Here is a 13,951-nt window from a genome sequence, read left to right as displayed (position 1 = left end):
AGGCCAGCCTGGGATATTAAAAACTCTGTTAGAGGAGAAAAGACCAAGTTGAAGATACAACTAGTGGTAGCATGTTTATCTTGTATGCATGAAGCCCTGAGTTCAGTCCCCTATACCAGAAAAAAAAAAAAAAAAAAAAAAAATGAAAGCAAAGCAAAACAACTCTTTAACAACAAAACAAAACAAGGTATTTGGTGGCGGCAAATACCTTTAATCCCAGCACTAAGGAGGCAGAGGCAGGTGATCTCTGAGTTCAAGGTCAACCTCGTCTACAGTGTGAGTCCAAGTCAGCTAGGACTAGCTACACAGAGAAATCCTGTCTTGAAAAACAAAAGAAACAAAAATTTTCAAAAGAACATAGAAATTGGAGCTGGAATGTAGTTCAGATATAGGAAGTTTGCCTGGGTTCAGTTCCCAGCAGCACTGATAAAGAGCATGTGGTGGTGCACGCAAATATGATCACTCAGCACTCAGTTGTCCTTTATGGAAGGACAATTGAGAGTTCAAGGCTAGCATGGACCACAGGGGCACACTGTCTCACAACATCAACAAATCAAAACAAATATAGCTAAAGAAAAATCCTGAGTATTGAACTATTCTATGAGGATGTCCTAATTCTGCAGTTCATTAAAGATTATCAACCATGTCGGTAGCAGCTTTTTTCATAATAACCAGAACCTGGAAACAACCCAGATGTCCCTCAACTGAGGAATGGATTCAGAAATTGTGATACATTTACACAGTGGAATACTACTCAGCATTTAAAAACAAGGAAATCGTTTCCTCTTATAAACCACACAAGTAAAGTCAGAAACACACAGAAGAACCTGAAATAATGCTACTTATATACTGTGATGTTTAATACTGACTGGGCAGAGGACCTAGGAGACTAGTGAGCTATCTCTGTGAGGGCCTTTCTAGAGAAGTGGGAAGGCAGCAGAGACAGGCACCTCTCCATTCTCTGTTCTGGGCCACCTTGTAGTGAGCTGCTTTTTCTCTGATTCAGATGTTCACCACCAACTGGAGCCTTTGACAGTCTCAACTGTGCTATAACAATAAACACTGAGCAACATATACATCAAAACAACACCTTTGGGTGTTTTTTTTTTTTTTTTTTGAGACGGTGTTTTTTTTTTTTTTTTTTTGAGACAGAATCTTACTATTCTGCCTTGGCTATCCTGGAACACTCACTTTTTTGACCACACTGGCCTCAGACTGGCCTCAAACTCAGGGCTCTACCTGCCTCTGCCTGGAACAGTGGTTCTCAACCTGTGGTTGAGGCCCCTTTGGGGGTCACATATCAGATATCCTGCATATCAGATATTTACATTACAATTCATAACAAAATTACAGTTATGAAATAGCAACAAAATAATTTTATGTTTGGGGGTGTCTTAGGTTGGGTTTTATTGCTGTGAAGAGACACCATGGTTTAGTCCATCATTGTCATGGCAGGAAGCATTGCAGACATTGCTGGAGAAGGAGTTGAGAGTTCTACATCTTGATCCAAAGGCAGCCAAGAGGAGACTGACTTATACTGGATGGATTTTTTTTGGTTCTGTTGCTCTCCTTGTGGAGCTCCTGTCCCCTCCAGATCCTTGTGTATCTCTCTTCTTTCATAAGATTGCCTGCATTCTGCCTAAAGTTTGGCTATGAGTCTCAGCATCTGCTTCAATGCCCTGCTGGGTAGTCTTTGAGAGGCCCCCTATGGTAGGTTTCTGTTCTGTTCCCTGTTTAATGGGAACTCATGAAACTGAAAAGCTTCTGTCAAGCAAAGGACACTGTCATCAGAACAAAACGACAGTCTATGGACTGGGAAAGGATCTTCACCAACCCTATATCTGACAAAGGGCTAATATCCACAATATATAAAGAACTCAAGAAGTTAAACAGCAACAAATCAAGTAATCCAATTATAAAATGGGATATAGCGCTAAACAGAGAATTCTCAATAGAGGAATATCGAATGGCAGAGAAACACTTAAAGAAATGCCAGCTTCTTTTTAAAGTGAGTGGAAGATATAGCTCAGTTGGTAGAGTCTACCTAATACGCAGGGTTCAATAATATGCACCATATAAACCAGGGGAGCGGGCACACACCTGTGATTCCAGCACTAGCGAGGTATATAGCTAGGAGGATCAAGAGTTTGAGGCCAGCTTGCACTATAAGAGACTGGCCATATCAAAAGCAAACCAAGAAACCAAAACCAGGAGGCCAAAGGGCCCCTGGGGAGCTCTGGGTATCAGGTATTTTTATTTATATTCTAAGGCAGGTAGGTGAAGTTTTTGAAAATCCATTCAGTCAAGCACTAATGATTCAGGTAGACATTTTTTCTGTTACACATTTTACATATTAATAAGAAGTTAAACATGGGGCTGGAGAAATGACTGAGAATATAGCTGTTCTTCCAGAGGACCTGAGGTCAATGCCTAGCAGCCACATGACAGCTTACAACTGTCTTGTAACTCCAGTTCTAGAGGCTGTAATGCCCTATTCCATCTCCTCTGGCATCAACCACGTGGATGGTACATACATGCAGACAAAACATTCACATATGAAAAAAATGAAACACAAAAAGAAGTTTTAAGTTCTGAAATAAATAGGTATTTCAGATACCTGTCACAAATCCCTATACGTTTTCTAAAATCAAACTTTTTTTTTTTCAGATAGTCTTACCTAGTTCAGGCTAGCCTCAAACTACTGCTTACTACATAGCTCATATTGGTTTTTAACTCCTGATCCTTTTGTCTACATATCAAATCTGGAATTAGACTGCATATCATGAGGTCAGCTATATTTATATTATTTTCATAATCAGGGAATGACTTCTCATAATTGTCCTCTGAGGTCTATTGTTTCCTCAGATAACAACATGACTGCAGTTCCAAACAAGGGGGAAAACTTACATCCTCCATATACTCTGGCTCTGAGGCAGAAGCATCCCATCGATTATTCAGAATAAAAATGTTTGGTTTGGATAGCCTTTCATTCACCTTATGGAAAAAATGTTTCTCCTGAAAAATACCAAGAACAACACTTTAAAAATTATTTTCCATTTACATTTTTAATCGAAACCATTTCAAGCACAGTGATTAGCATCTGAGAGAAAGAAACCTAAGACCCCTGTCAGCAGAAACCTTTCTCTCAGAAATCAAAATAAGGCCAATGGTGAGGGTTTCCTGCTCTTGCCAGGTCTCTCTTGAAAGTCAACTCACTTGCCAATCTGCGCCTGTTCTTCCAGGCAGATACACGCGCATGGGGCGAGCGTCAGTGTCATACTTGCACCGCCTGAGAATCACAAACACTTAGTAGAAGCTAAATCCATTGAGCCTAGATCTCTGCTGAAACCAATTACACTATAGCAGACCAGAGACAGCGTTCTGGTCTGAGGGAATCACAGGCCAGCAGTTACCCTCTAGTTCATCACCTCAACTTCCCTCACTTTACAGAAAAGTGGATGCCACTCAAGCAGTCATAAGAATAAATCCTACCGTGTTCATCAGTGTTGATTCTGAGTTTGCAACCAAAACAAAGACGTCAGCATCAAGGCAGAACTTATCAATCCAGATGTCCAGCTCTGTGGTGACATCTGTACCTGGGCTAATGGGAAGGAAGCAAACACTCCATCACACAATGCACGTTAAAAGCAAAAGTTTAGGTTACAGATTTTAAAGCAAAACAAACAAAAAACTTTCCTATTATTTGAAGTCCAAAAGGCAGAAATATTCTATCATCAATCTGATGTCTAGAAATTTTTAATGTTTTTGACAAAATGAACAATACTTCAATCTTTTATGCTGAAAAAGGAAAAGAAGTACCAATGATAAAACAGACTAGGTAAACAGCAAATTGTAGGTAAATAGTACATTGTTCCAATCAGATAGAGATAAAAATGCTTAAAAGTACATCTTAAAAAAACCAAACACTTCTCGGGCCAGACATGGTGGCACACATCTTTAATCCCAGCACTCAGGAAGCAAAGGTAGGCCGATCTCTGTGATTGAGGCCAGCCAGATCTATACACTAAGTTTCAGGACAACGAGAGGTATATGAAGACATGTCTCAAAAACACTAACAAAAACAAAATCATCAAAACTGAATGGTTTCCACAGAACACTAAATTTTTAACTGAAAAAACAAAAAGCATATCAAAAATGTTTGAATCCTTTGAATACTATAGGTAAGGAAAATACCTAACTGACACATAACTACTTTGTCAAACACTGGTAAGATGATACTAAAATACATCACAAGAGTTGAGGCTGTAGCTCAGGGCAGAATACCTGCATAGCAAGCACAAGGTCCTTGATTCAAACCCCAATGCCACAAACAAAATAAATAAAATTTAAAGCACATAAAAGTGTGTATTAATAAAAGCAATAGAAAAATTCTAAAAGCATCTTCAGAAAATGAAAGCCTCCTAGACTTTCTAATGAAAAGAGAGAAGAAAGGATCAGGGCAACACGATCTGTCTCTGCACTTCCTAACTGCAGGTCCAATGTGATAAGCAGCTCTCTCTCATTCCTGCTGACACTGCTCTCACTCTATCACCTTCCCTGACATGTGAGCTACAGCCTCAGACAGAAGCCTCCTCAAACTGCTGTTTGTCAGGTGTTGATCACAACAGTGTAATAAGCAGCTTTCTTCTATTTATGGACCCAGAGAAAACATAATTTATATGTAAATTTACCTGTCTACTAAAACCAGGTCATCTCTCAAGAGGGCACATTTTGCTTTGGGCCAAAATACATGCACGAGACAGCCAGCTTTCAAGTCTTTGTCCATATGGAGGGCATGGGCCAGCTGATTAACTGTCTAAAGTGAGAAGAAAAGGAAAAAAGGTTCAATAAAATTAAAAATACTATGGTTTGCCACAACATCTACTTTAACTCAAGCTAATGCCAGCTGTACCCCAGGCTGGCCTTGCTCTCACTCTTCTATTTCTGCCTCTTCAGTGCTGGAATTTACAGATGTGTACCACTATGCCCAGCTGAACAGCACCCATTTTTACAAAATTGAAAGTTGAACTTCAGATGGTTTGAAATAAAATCACCTGAACAATTTTGAGAAATAGACATCTATATATATATTAATATGTATGAGTATTTTGCTTGCATTTGTATCCATTCACGATGTGAGTGCCTACTGCTCTCAGAGGACAGAAGTGGGCATCAGATCCCCTCAGAGAGTGACAGTTGTAAGCTGTTATATGGATGCTGGGAAGCAAACACAGATCCTCTACAAGGGACAGTACTCTCTACTTCTGAGTCATCTCTACAGCCCTGAGAGGTCTTGGGGAGGCACCATGAGGAAAACAGAAAGATGAGGAAGAGGGAGAGAACGGTTGTGATGAGGATTGACCTGATAGAGCAGAACCAGCCCAGGTGAGACCAATATGACAAGTAATTCCAGGTATGTGGCTGGGAAGTAGCCAAACTAGAATAGATGGTTAAATGTAACTGTGGCATTTGGAAGGTAAAAAGGTCATACTTGGCTACATAGCCAGTTCAAGGCCAGCTTGGACTACATGTGACCCTTAAAAAAAGAAAAGTTAAAAGGCAGAGGTTGAAGAGATGGTTCAGTGGTTGAGAGTGCTGGTTGCTCCTCAGAGGACTTAGACTTGCTTTATTGCACCCATCCACCCACTCCAATCCCAGGGTGCATCACTCTCTTCTGGCTTTAATAGGCATCATACCCATATGATACAAAATACCCATACACCTCCAAAAACAGGGGGCTAGAGAAACATCTATTTATCAAATGTACTTAAAAGCCTTAAATGAGGCTAAAGTGAATGTCCACAGTGACAATAATACATACAATTGTTAATTTGGGTTTTGTTTTGTTTTTATGTGCATGGGTGTTTTGCTAGCATGTTTTTCTGTGCATCATTTCCATGCTTGGTGCTCACTAAGGAGTTAAGGATGTTATGATCTACCACCATGTAGTTGCTAGGAATGGAACCTAGGTCCCCTGGAAGGATAGTCAGTGATCTTAAGCATGCAACCATCTCTCCAAACCCCTTTATCTATTTTTAGTATGTGTGGCTTTAACAGATGGTATGATGGATTTTAAGATCACAAAGGCTAGGCAATGGCTCAATGAGCACTTGTCTAACACAAGGCCCCTAGGTTAGCTCCCTAGCACCACCACCACCAGAAGATGAAAGAAAGAAAACACAGGGCTGGACACATGGTTCAGCAGTTAAGAGTGAGTACTGCTCTGGCAGAAGACCTGATTTGGTTCCCAGCACCCACACTGGTGTCTCACAAGTGCTTTTAACGCCAGGTCTCTTCTGGCCTGCTCCAGCACTGACTCGTGCACATATGGCTGTTTTCACCATCACTGACACTTCTGAGTGAGTGTACATGCAAACATATGGGGACAAACACACACTTACAAATAAAACAAAATGGCTCAGCAGTTTAGAGTGCTTGTTATTCTTGCAGAGGATCTGGGCTTGATTCCCATCACCTACATGGCAGCTAGCAACCACCTATAACTCTAGTTCCAGGAGATTTGAAGTCCTCTTCTGTCTTTCATAGGCATCAGACACACACATGGTACACATACATTCATGCAAGCAAAACACAGATTAAATAAAACTTTTTGAAAAATTAAAAAGAAAACTATAGATAATAAAACACCCAATAGAACTGTGACAAGGTTTGACAGTTTTGTTTTGTTTCATGACAAGGTCTCACTATGCAGACTAGCCTGGAACTCACAAAGACCTGCCTGCCTCTGTATTAGTCCACCACTATTTCTAGGGTTTTGTTTTGTTTTATTTAAGGTGTGAGCTATTTTAAGTGTTCAAAATACAGAATAGTAAATATGAGAAGGCAAGTACTCAATTGTATGAGCTCTTATGGTTGTGCCAGTAAAATATTATTGCACAGGACTAAAGGTTTATTACTGTCAAGGGAGCCACTCCTTGAGTCTTTTCAGTTTGGGAGCAAGGGGGGGAGACAAGAATACTGAAGAAAGGGAACTTGAAGCAGAGAGTACAGATCAGGAAAAATGAGATATCATATCCATAAATATCAAATAACTTACCACAAATAATTCAAATTCCAATTTGGCCAATGTCTTAACTCCAAAGTAATAGTAACTGTGGTGGTTTGAATGAAAATAGCCCTTACAGCTCATATATGTGAATGCTTGTTCCACAGTTGTTCCATTAGGATGTGGGAACTTGATGAAGGAGGTATGTTGCCATTCCCAGTTAGCTTGCGGATTAGATGTGAGAGCTCAGCCTGCTTCAGTACCATTCCTCCCTGCCCACTGTCATGCTCCCTGCCATGATGACCATGGGCTCACTCTGAAACTGCAAGCCAACGACAAACTCTTCCTTCTATAAATTGCCTTGGTCACAGTGTTTTGCGCAGTAATAGGTAAGCAACTAAGACAATGCCTCATAAGTTTGAAGGATGTAGCCTAATCCCAGTACATGAGAGGCAGTGGCAAGGCATCTCTGTGAGTTAGAGGCTGGCCTGGTCTATATAAGAAATTTCAGGCCAGCCAAAGATAAAAAATGAGACCCTATTTAAAAAAAAAAAAAAATTAAGATTGAAGAATATTTTCATAACCATCTCATTTTTCTTCTCTCATAACTAATTTGAAGGGTATTTACTGTCCAAAAAGGTGAACAACAGAATGAACTACTTAATCCCAGTCAAAATGGCAACCTCACAGAACTAAACTACTGACCACACTTTAAAAGTTTAGCAAAACAAAAAAATGGCAAAGAGCTGGGGATGTAGTTCCATGACAGAGCATTTGACAAGTGTGTACATGGCCAAAGTTTAATAACCAGCATACACACAGACATATACAGACAGAGAGACATGGATCTTCAGTACTGAACTTTTGTGTTTGTGTGGGGAAGATCTTTCTTTTTAAGGTAGCTATGATTAGGTGTGGCAGCACACTTGAAACCCTAGCACTAAGGAGACTAACCAGGAAACTCTAAAATTTAAGGCCAGTCTTGACTACAAAATAAAGCCCTACTGTAAAAAAGGCTGGAAGGATATGGAGATGGCTCAGTAAATCCCTCTTCATGCAAGCATGAAGGCCTGAGTTCCAATCCCCAGCACCCAAGTTAAAGATGGGCATAATTCCAGTGCAGGGGAGAGAGAGGCAGGTGGATCTCAGCCATCTAGGTAACCAATGAGTTCCCATTCAATGATAGACCATATCAGAAAAAAAAAAAAAAGTGGAGATTAACTGAGGAAGATATCTGACACCCACTCCTGAGTTCCAAAGCACACACTGATGCACTCACACAAGCGTAAATATCTGTGTGCATGGACAGACAGACACACAGACATGGACATAGACATGGACGGACACACACACAGAAATACTTGGGTAAGGTGTGGCTCAGCTGAAAGTACTTGCCTAACCTGAGTTCAAAAGGTACTGAAAACATGCAATGCCTTCCCAAGTCCTGTCAGGCCAAAGTTAACATCAAACTCTAACTTCTTAGTACTTTATTCTTTTGTTGGTTGAAGCAGAACAGCAAGACTGAATTAAGAAGTTTATAAAACAGAGCCAGTAGGTTGGCTAAGTGGGGGAAAGTCACTTATTTGCTGGGACCAACACTGTAGAAAGGAAAAGCTGACTCCCAAAGTTGTCCTCTAACCACCAGATGGACATCAAGACAAACACATATAGAAACATGCAGGAATATATGCACATGTGCACACACACGCATGTACATGTACACAAAATAACAAATGTAGTAAAAACCCATGTTTTTAAAAAGACATTTATAAAATACCTAGCTAGAGACATAGCCCAGGCACTGAACGCTTGCTATCATGTGCAAGGACCTAAATTGCCACTGGCCTTTGTCTAAGAAATCTGTATTGAGAGGAGGGAAGGAGCTACAGGGGGGATACAAAGTGAATAAACTATAATTAATTAAAAAAAAGAAATCTGTATTTACTCATGAATATGCTTAGAAACTTTTCCTAAGGTAAAAGAATTTAAGTTTTAAAAAGGACAAAGACCAGGCACAGTGATGCATGTCTTTACATGTCAGCACTAGGGAGGCACAGGCAGACAAATCTCTGTGAGGTCAAGACCAGTGTCATCTACATGGAAAGTTTTAAGTCAGAAATGGCAACAAAGTGAGACCCTGTCTCAAAGAAACAAAACAAATCAAAAAGATGACAAAGTTACGATTAAAAGGCAGCTTTCCAACAATCTATTTTTACTAAATATCAGTTTCTAGAGAAAACTCTTAAATTTGGGTGCCAAAGAAATGGCTTGGGGGACAAAGCACTGGCTGCTATTCTAGAACTGCTCTGCAGTTCAGTTCCCAACACCCACACAGCAGCTCACAAATGTTTCTAATTCTAGTTCTAGAGGATCCAATGCTCTCTTCTAGCCTTCAACAGCACTACATGCATGTGGAGAACATACATGTAGGAAAAACACTTAAACACATAAAATTAAAAAAAAATAATTCTCTTCTTATTTAAAGTTAAGAACAGGGAAAAAAAAAAAAAAAAGAACAGGGTTAGTGGCACAGTTTACCTAACATGCACCAGGCTGTGAGTTCTATCCCTCTACACTCCCCTCCCAGTAAAAACAACAACTTTGAATCTCCAGTAATTTAGCCTTCATAAAAATGCTTTTAGAACTCAAAATAATAGCAATGGCTTTGCAAGCTGCCAAAATAAGTATCATTAGTTCTTCCATGTCTAGCCATGCAGACATCATACAAAAATCTTTCAACTGAAAGACCTCTAAGCGCATTATGGTTTGAGTAGTATACCTTCACACTTTTCTTTTCATCTGACCCTTCCGTCATAAGATAGGCTTTATCTCCATCAGTTCCCTCGACGCTCAGGAAGCAGTTGGTTGTGTGACCAATCCCGCTAGGGAGAACTTTATCCCACAGCATTGCATTGATGACAGAGCTCTTGCCACTACTTGTCCTGAAAAACATGCAAAACCAATAGTAAAAATGTTCTTCACTGGTTCAAACCAATATTTTCTCAGTTCAGTTTCATACACAGTAGCACTTAAAGAAACTTCAACCTGTGCCCCACAGAGTACACCTGTAATCTAGCATGTAGGGGGTAGAGGTAGGAGTATCAGGAATTCAGACACATAAAGTAAAATAAAACAATACCAACAGGCAAAAAAGAAAGACAGCACTGTTAAATATTAGCAATGTACAGTTAGAAAAAATAAAGTACCAGAAAAAAAAGAAAAACTTTTCCCTTAGCTTTTGTTGCTTGTTTCTTGTGGCAATTTAAAAATAAATATTCAAAATTTTGTGGTATTTTTCTTATTCCAAGATGAAGGCTAATGTCCCATCTTCAAGCTGAGCTGCACTAGGACTGCTTCACAAGTGACACTGGCTAGCTTCCCAGGCTGAACATAAAAGGCAATGCAGCTCCTTCCTGTTTACTGGGTCACAAGCACTGGGAGCCTTGCCACAGAAGAGGTTCCACTGACTGTTGTGCCACAGTTAAGTCAAGCTGATGGAATGCCTGGCAAGGTGTGCCAGTTGAGTCTCGAAGTCACTTCAACCCAGGGATCAGACACATGAGTGAAGATACCAAATAATTCTACCCCTCTAGTGTAGTGTGACCCCAATCTTCAGGGACAAAGACAAGCTGTCTAACTGTGTCCTGTGTGAACTAAGAACCAGTGTGTACAATGAAATGAATGTTTTTAATTGTTTAGGTTTTGAGCAATTTCTCATGCAAGTACAACAATCAATACATTTCTGAAACCCAAGGAACAACTCTTACCTCCTCAGGGATGTGTCTTTCAATCAGTCCACTCAATTCTCGGAAGCTAATCGGAGCCTTCTGCTTCATTGGAAAACAGTGCACTTTCATGTCATGGAAACTGTTCCCAATTTGCCCAGGATGTAACCAGGTATAATCACCTTACTCACTGCAGCAGTGGCTTTTAATGATAGTATATTAAACTTAGAAAGATGCCTACGGCCTTCCTTTAAGATTAACCCCCTGAGCCTGGTGCAGTGGGACACACCTATAATCCCAGCACTATGGGAGGCAGAAGTAGGTGGATCTCTGTGAGTTCAAGGCCAGCCTAATCTGCAAATTGAATCGAGGACAGCCAAGGTTACACTGAGAAACCCTGTCTTGTAAAACAAAACAAAACAAAAATATTAAACCCCCTAAAGCTAGAAAGATAGCTCAGCAGTAAAGAGCACTGGCTACTCTTACAGAGGACCTGGGTTCATTCTCAATAACCACACCATGGCTCACAACTGTATGTGATTTCAGTTCCAAGGTAACAGACACTTGTCTTCTGACCTCCAGAGACACTGTATGGAGGTGATACACATGCATGCAGATAAAATACTGATATACATAAAATAAATTACATTTTTATTCCCAAAAGATTAATACTCTGACGACTGCATGCAGCAGTGAATCCCAAGATTAGTTTGGGTCACCCATACCCATTAGAATCTGGTAAGGTACTAATGATGCCAAGCCCTCAGGTTCATTATATACGATAGAATCAGACTATAAAGTTATACTCAAGCATAGGTAATCCTCCTCCTGTACCTTAGAATACTGGGATTAGAGGTATGTATTACCATGTATGAATCTGTTCTAGTTGTTCTTGTAAAGCTTTATCACCAGCCACTTACCTCCTGGGGACCCAAATTTCTAATTCTCAAATCATTTAATGGCCAGCCCTAACCTAAAATTATCTAAGGGCTGGCCTAACTCACTTAGTTTCATTAGCATAAACTCAGGTGTGATCAAAGGAGCTCATTATAAAGAATAAAAGCTATTCCTATCACTCAGGAAATTCCAAGGGTTTTAGCAAGTTGTGATGGAAAGGGACATGAATGGCAAACATACTTCTGTTCTAGTATCCCAATTACTCCTAGTTGTTCTGACCTGTTCCCCACAACTCATTATTCTTCCTTTTCCCTGTGAATTATCTCAACTCCCCAGATCGCAATCACCAACATTAGGCAATAATTTCTAAACTTCCTAGAATTTACCTACACTACAATCTCAAATATCCAACCTGGCAGTGTGGGAAACTTTATCCGAATGGCTAGCAAGCATCAACAACACACATCTACATCACATGAACATAAACATCCGTTTAAAAACCTACAACAATAAATGACACTCAACCAAACAAGTAATTTGTGATTCTCACCTTTCTAATTAATCTCTAGGCTGCTCTTATTTCTGTGTATGTGTGTGTGTGCTTATCTGTATGTGTACCATGTGCATGTAGTGCTCATGGAAGTTACAGCAGGATCTCCTGGAAATAGAATTACAGGGAATTGGGAGCCACCATGTGGCTGCTGGTCCTCTTTCAGAACAGCAAGTGCTCTTAGTGATTCAGCCCTCTCTCCTGCCTCTAGTTATTCTTTTATGTCTCTCATCAACCCTTCCTGTCTAACCTTGCAAGACAGGCTCTTCAAATTTCTCTGCCTCATATGGCTTATTCCCATCAATCTATCATTTGTACTCTACACCCAAAGTTCTAACTGTTAACTCTAAATTCTCTCATTTTACTTTTCAAAATATAAGTATTTTGAAATATTTTGAAAATATACAGACCTTACATGCTCTGTGAGGTCTTCGGCAAACAGAACCACTTCTAATGTCTTGCTAATGTTTCTGAGTATCTCAAACACAACTTACAGTTCTTCAAGTACATTAAGGTTTCCCTCTCCCTTCCCATTTACCACTCTGCAAGAAGCTGGCTTTGAGGCCAGCTCATATCCAAAGCTAATGATGGGCTTGCAGGCTAATAAGCACATAGCAAATTAAAAGTATGCTAGTGAAAATACAGATGCATCTGCCCTGTCCTGCCAACACTACAACTGAGTGACCACACAGCTGACTAGGAACTAAGCTCCCAGCCACACCCTAAGCGCAACTTCTACTGCTTCTACATCATGCATGGGCAGGGAGTGAAATCAGCCACGGTAAGTCAGGAACCATCTGCCCCTATCTCTTAGCCTCAAAGAAGACATCAGTCACCACCATGTAGATAATACTTCCTACTACCTCACCCTAATCTTAGGTGGAACCTATTTCATAGAATTACCCCTTTTTAAACTCTTGAGTAAGACCCCGAGAACATTTGCTGAATAGAAGCAGTAGATAGTAAAACAAAATAAAATACAGCGTTATGAGAGGCTTAGAGGGATTTAACCAAGATATTTTAAGAACAGAACTGGTTCAGGATGAAGCCATGTGATAGAACACATGACAAGCATGCAATACAGCCTGGTTCAACCCCTAGCACCACCACAACATTGCTATACTACTATAAACAAAAAATGGAGACAACACAGGAGAACCAGTTCATGGCCACCCTTGGCTACTCTGTCTCAAAAAATCTAACAAATAGTATCTGAAAGCTGGGCACAGCAGCCTGTAATCCCAGCACTCGGGGAGGCAGAGGCAGGTGGATCTCTGGGAATTCAAGGCCAGCCTGGTCTACAGAGAAAGAGTCCAGGACAGCCAAGGCTACCTAAAGAAAACCTGTTTTGAAAAACTTAAAATAAATAAATAAATAATAAAATAAGTAGCATCTGAGAAGGAACGCTTTGGATGCAGCAGCCAGGAAAGCCTTCTGAGATACTAACACTTGCGGTGAGATATGAGGAATTATCTAGGCACGAACACTTACAACTGCAAAAGCCATCAAGATGAGAAATAGACTGGTCTATGACCCGAGTCAGCATATACATGCCCATTACTGGTTAAAAAAATGAAGTAGTCATTTGTCTCTGTGTCCCTAGGGCACACACAGTGAGCAGGTAATTAACAACCATTTTTCTTCTGCAGTGATGGAGATCGCCCCAGGGCTCACATACACTAGGTAGGCTTTTATCCCAGGCCAGCCACATCTCAAGCCCAACTCCTGGTGATTACATGAATGTATCAGACATGACAAAAATCACTCCATGAC

The 13,951-nt window shown here is 40.3% G+C and overlaps 1 protein-coding gene across 3 annotated transcripts in view; it reads right to left on the bottom strand.

Annotated features, from left to right (window-relative positions):
- Mfn1 (mitofusin 1) overlaps positions 1–13,951 on the bottom strand; it is a 42,173-nt gene that overhangs the window by 22,474 nt on the left and 5,748 nt on the right. For 2 of the 3 annotated variants that reach the window (XM_055625872.1, XM_055625874.1), the window contains exons 4-7: positions 9,786–9,948; positions 4,692–4,816; positions 3,493–3,601; positions 2,908–3,015 (exon numbers count right to left, since the gene is read on the bottom strand). In XM_055625872.1, coding sequence (XP_055481847.1) covers positions 2,908–3,015; positions 3,493–3,601; positions 4,692–4,816; positions 9,786–9,948 — 505 coding nt within the window. Of the gene's footprint in view, positions 1–2,907; positions 3,016–3,492; positions 3,602–4,691; positions 4,817–9,785; positions 9,949–10,773; positions 10,848–13,951 lie in introns of those variants that run through there. The other variant, XM_055625873.1, reaches the window with a different exon arrangement.

This window comes from Psammomys obesus, unplaced genomic scaffold, assembly GCF_907164565.1.
Source record: "Psammomys obesus unplaced genomic scaffold, mPsaObe1.curated_primary_1811, whole genome shotgun sequence".
Classification (NCBI taxonomy): domain Eukaryota; kingdom Metazoa; phylum Chordata; class Mammalia; order Rodentia; family Muridae; genus Psammomys; species Psammomys obesus.
Note: the sequence above shows the minus strand (reverse complement) of the source record. Positions and strands in the feature narration are given on the sequence as shown.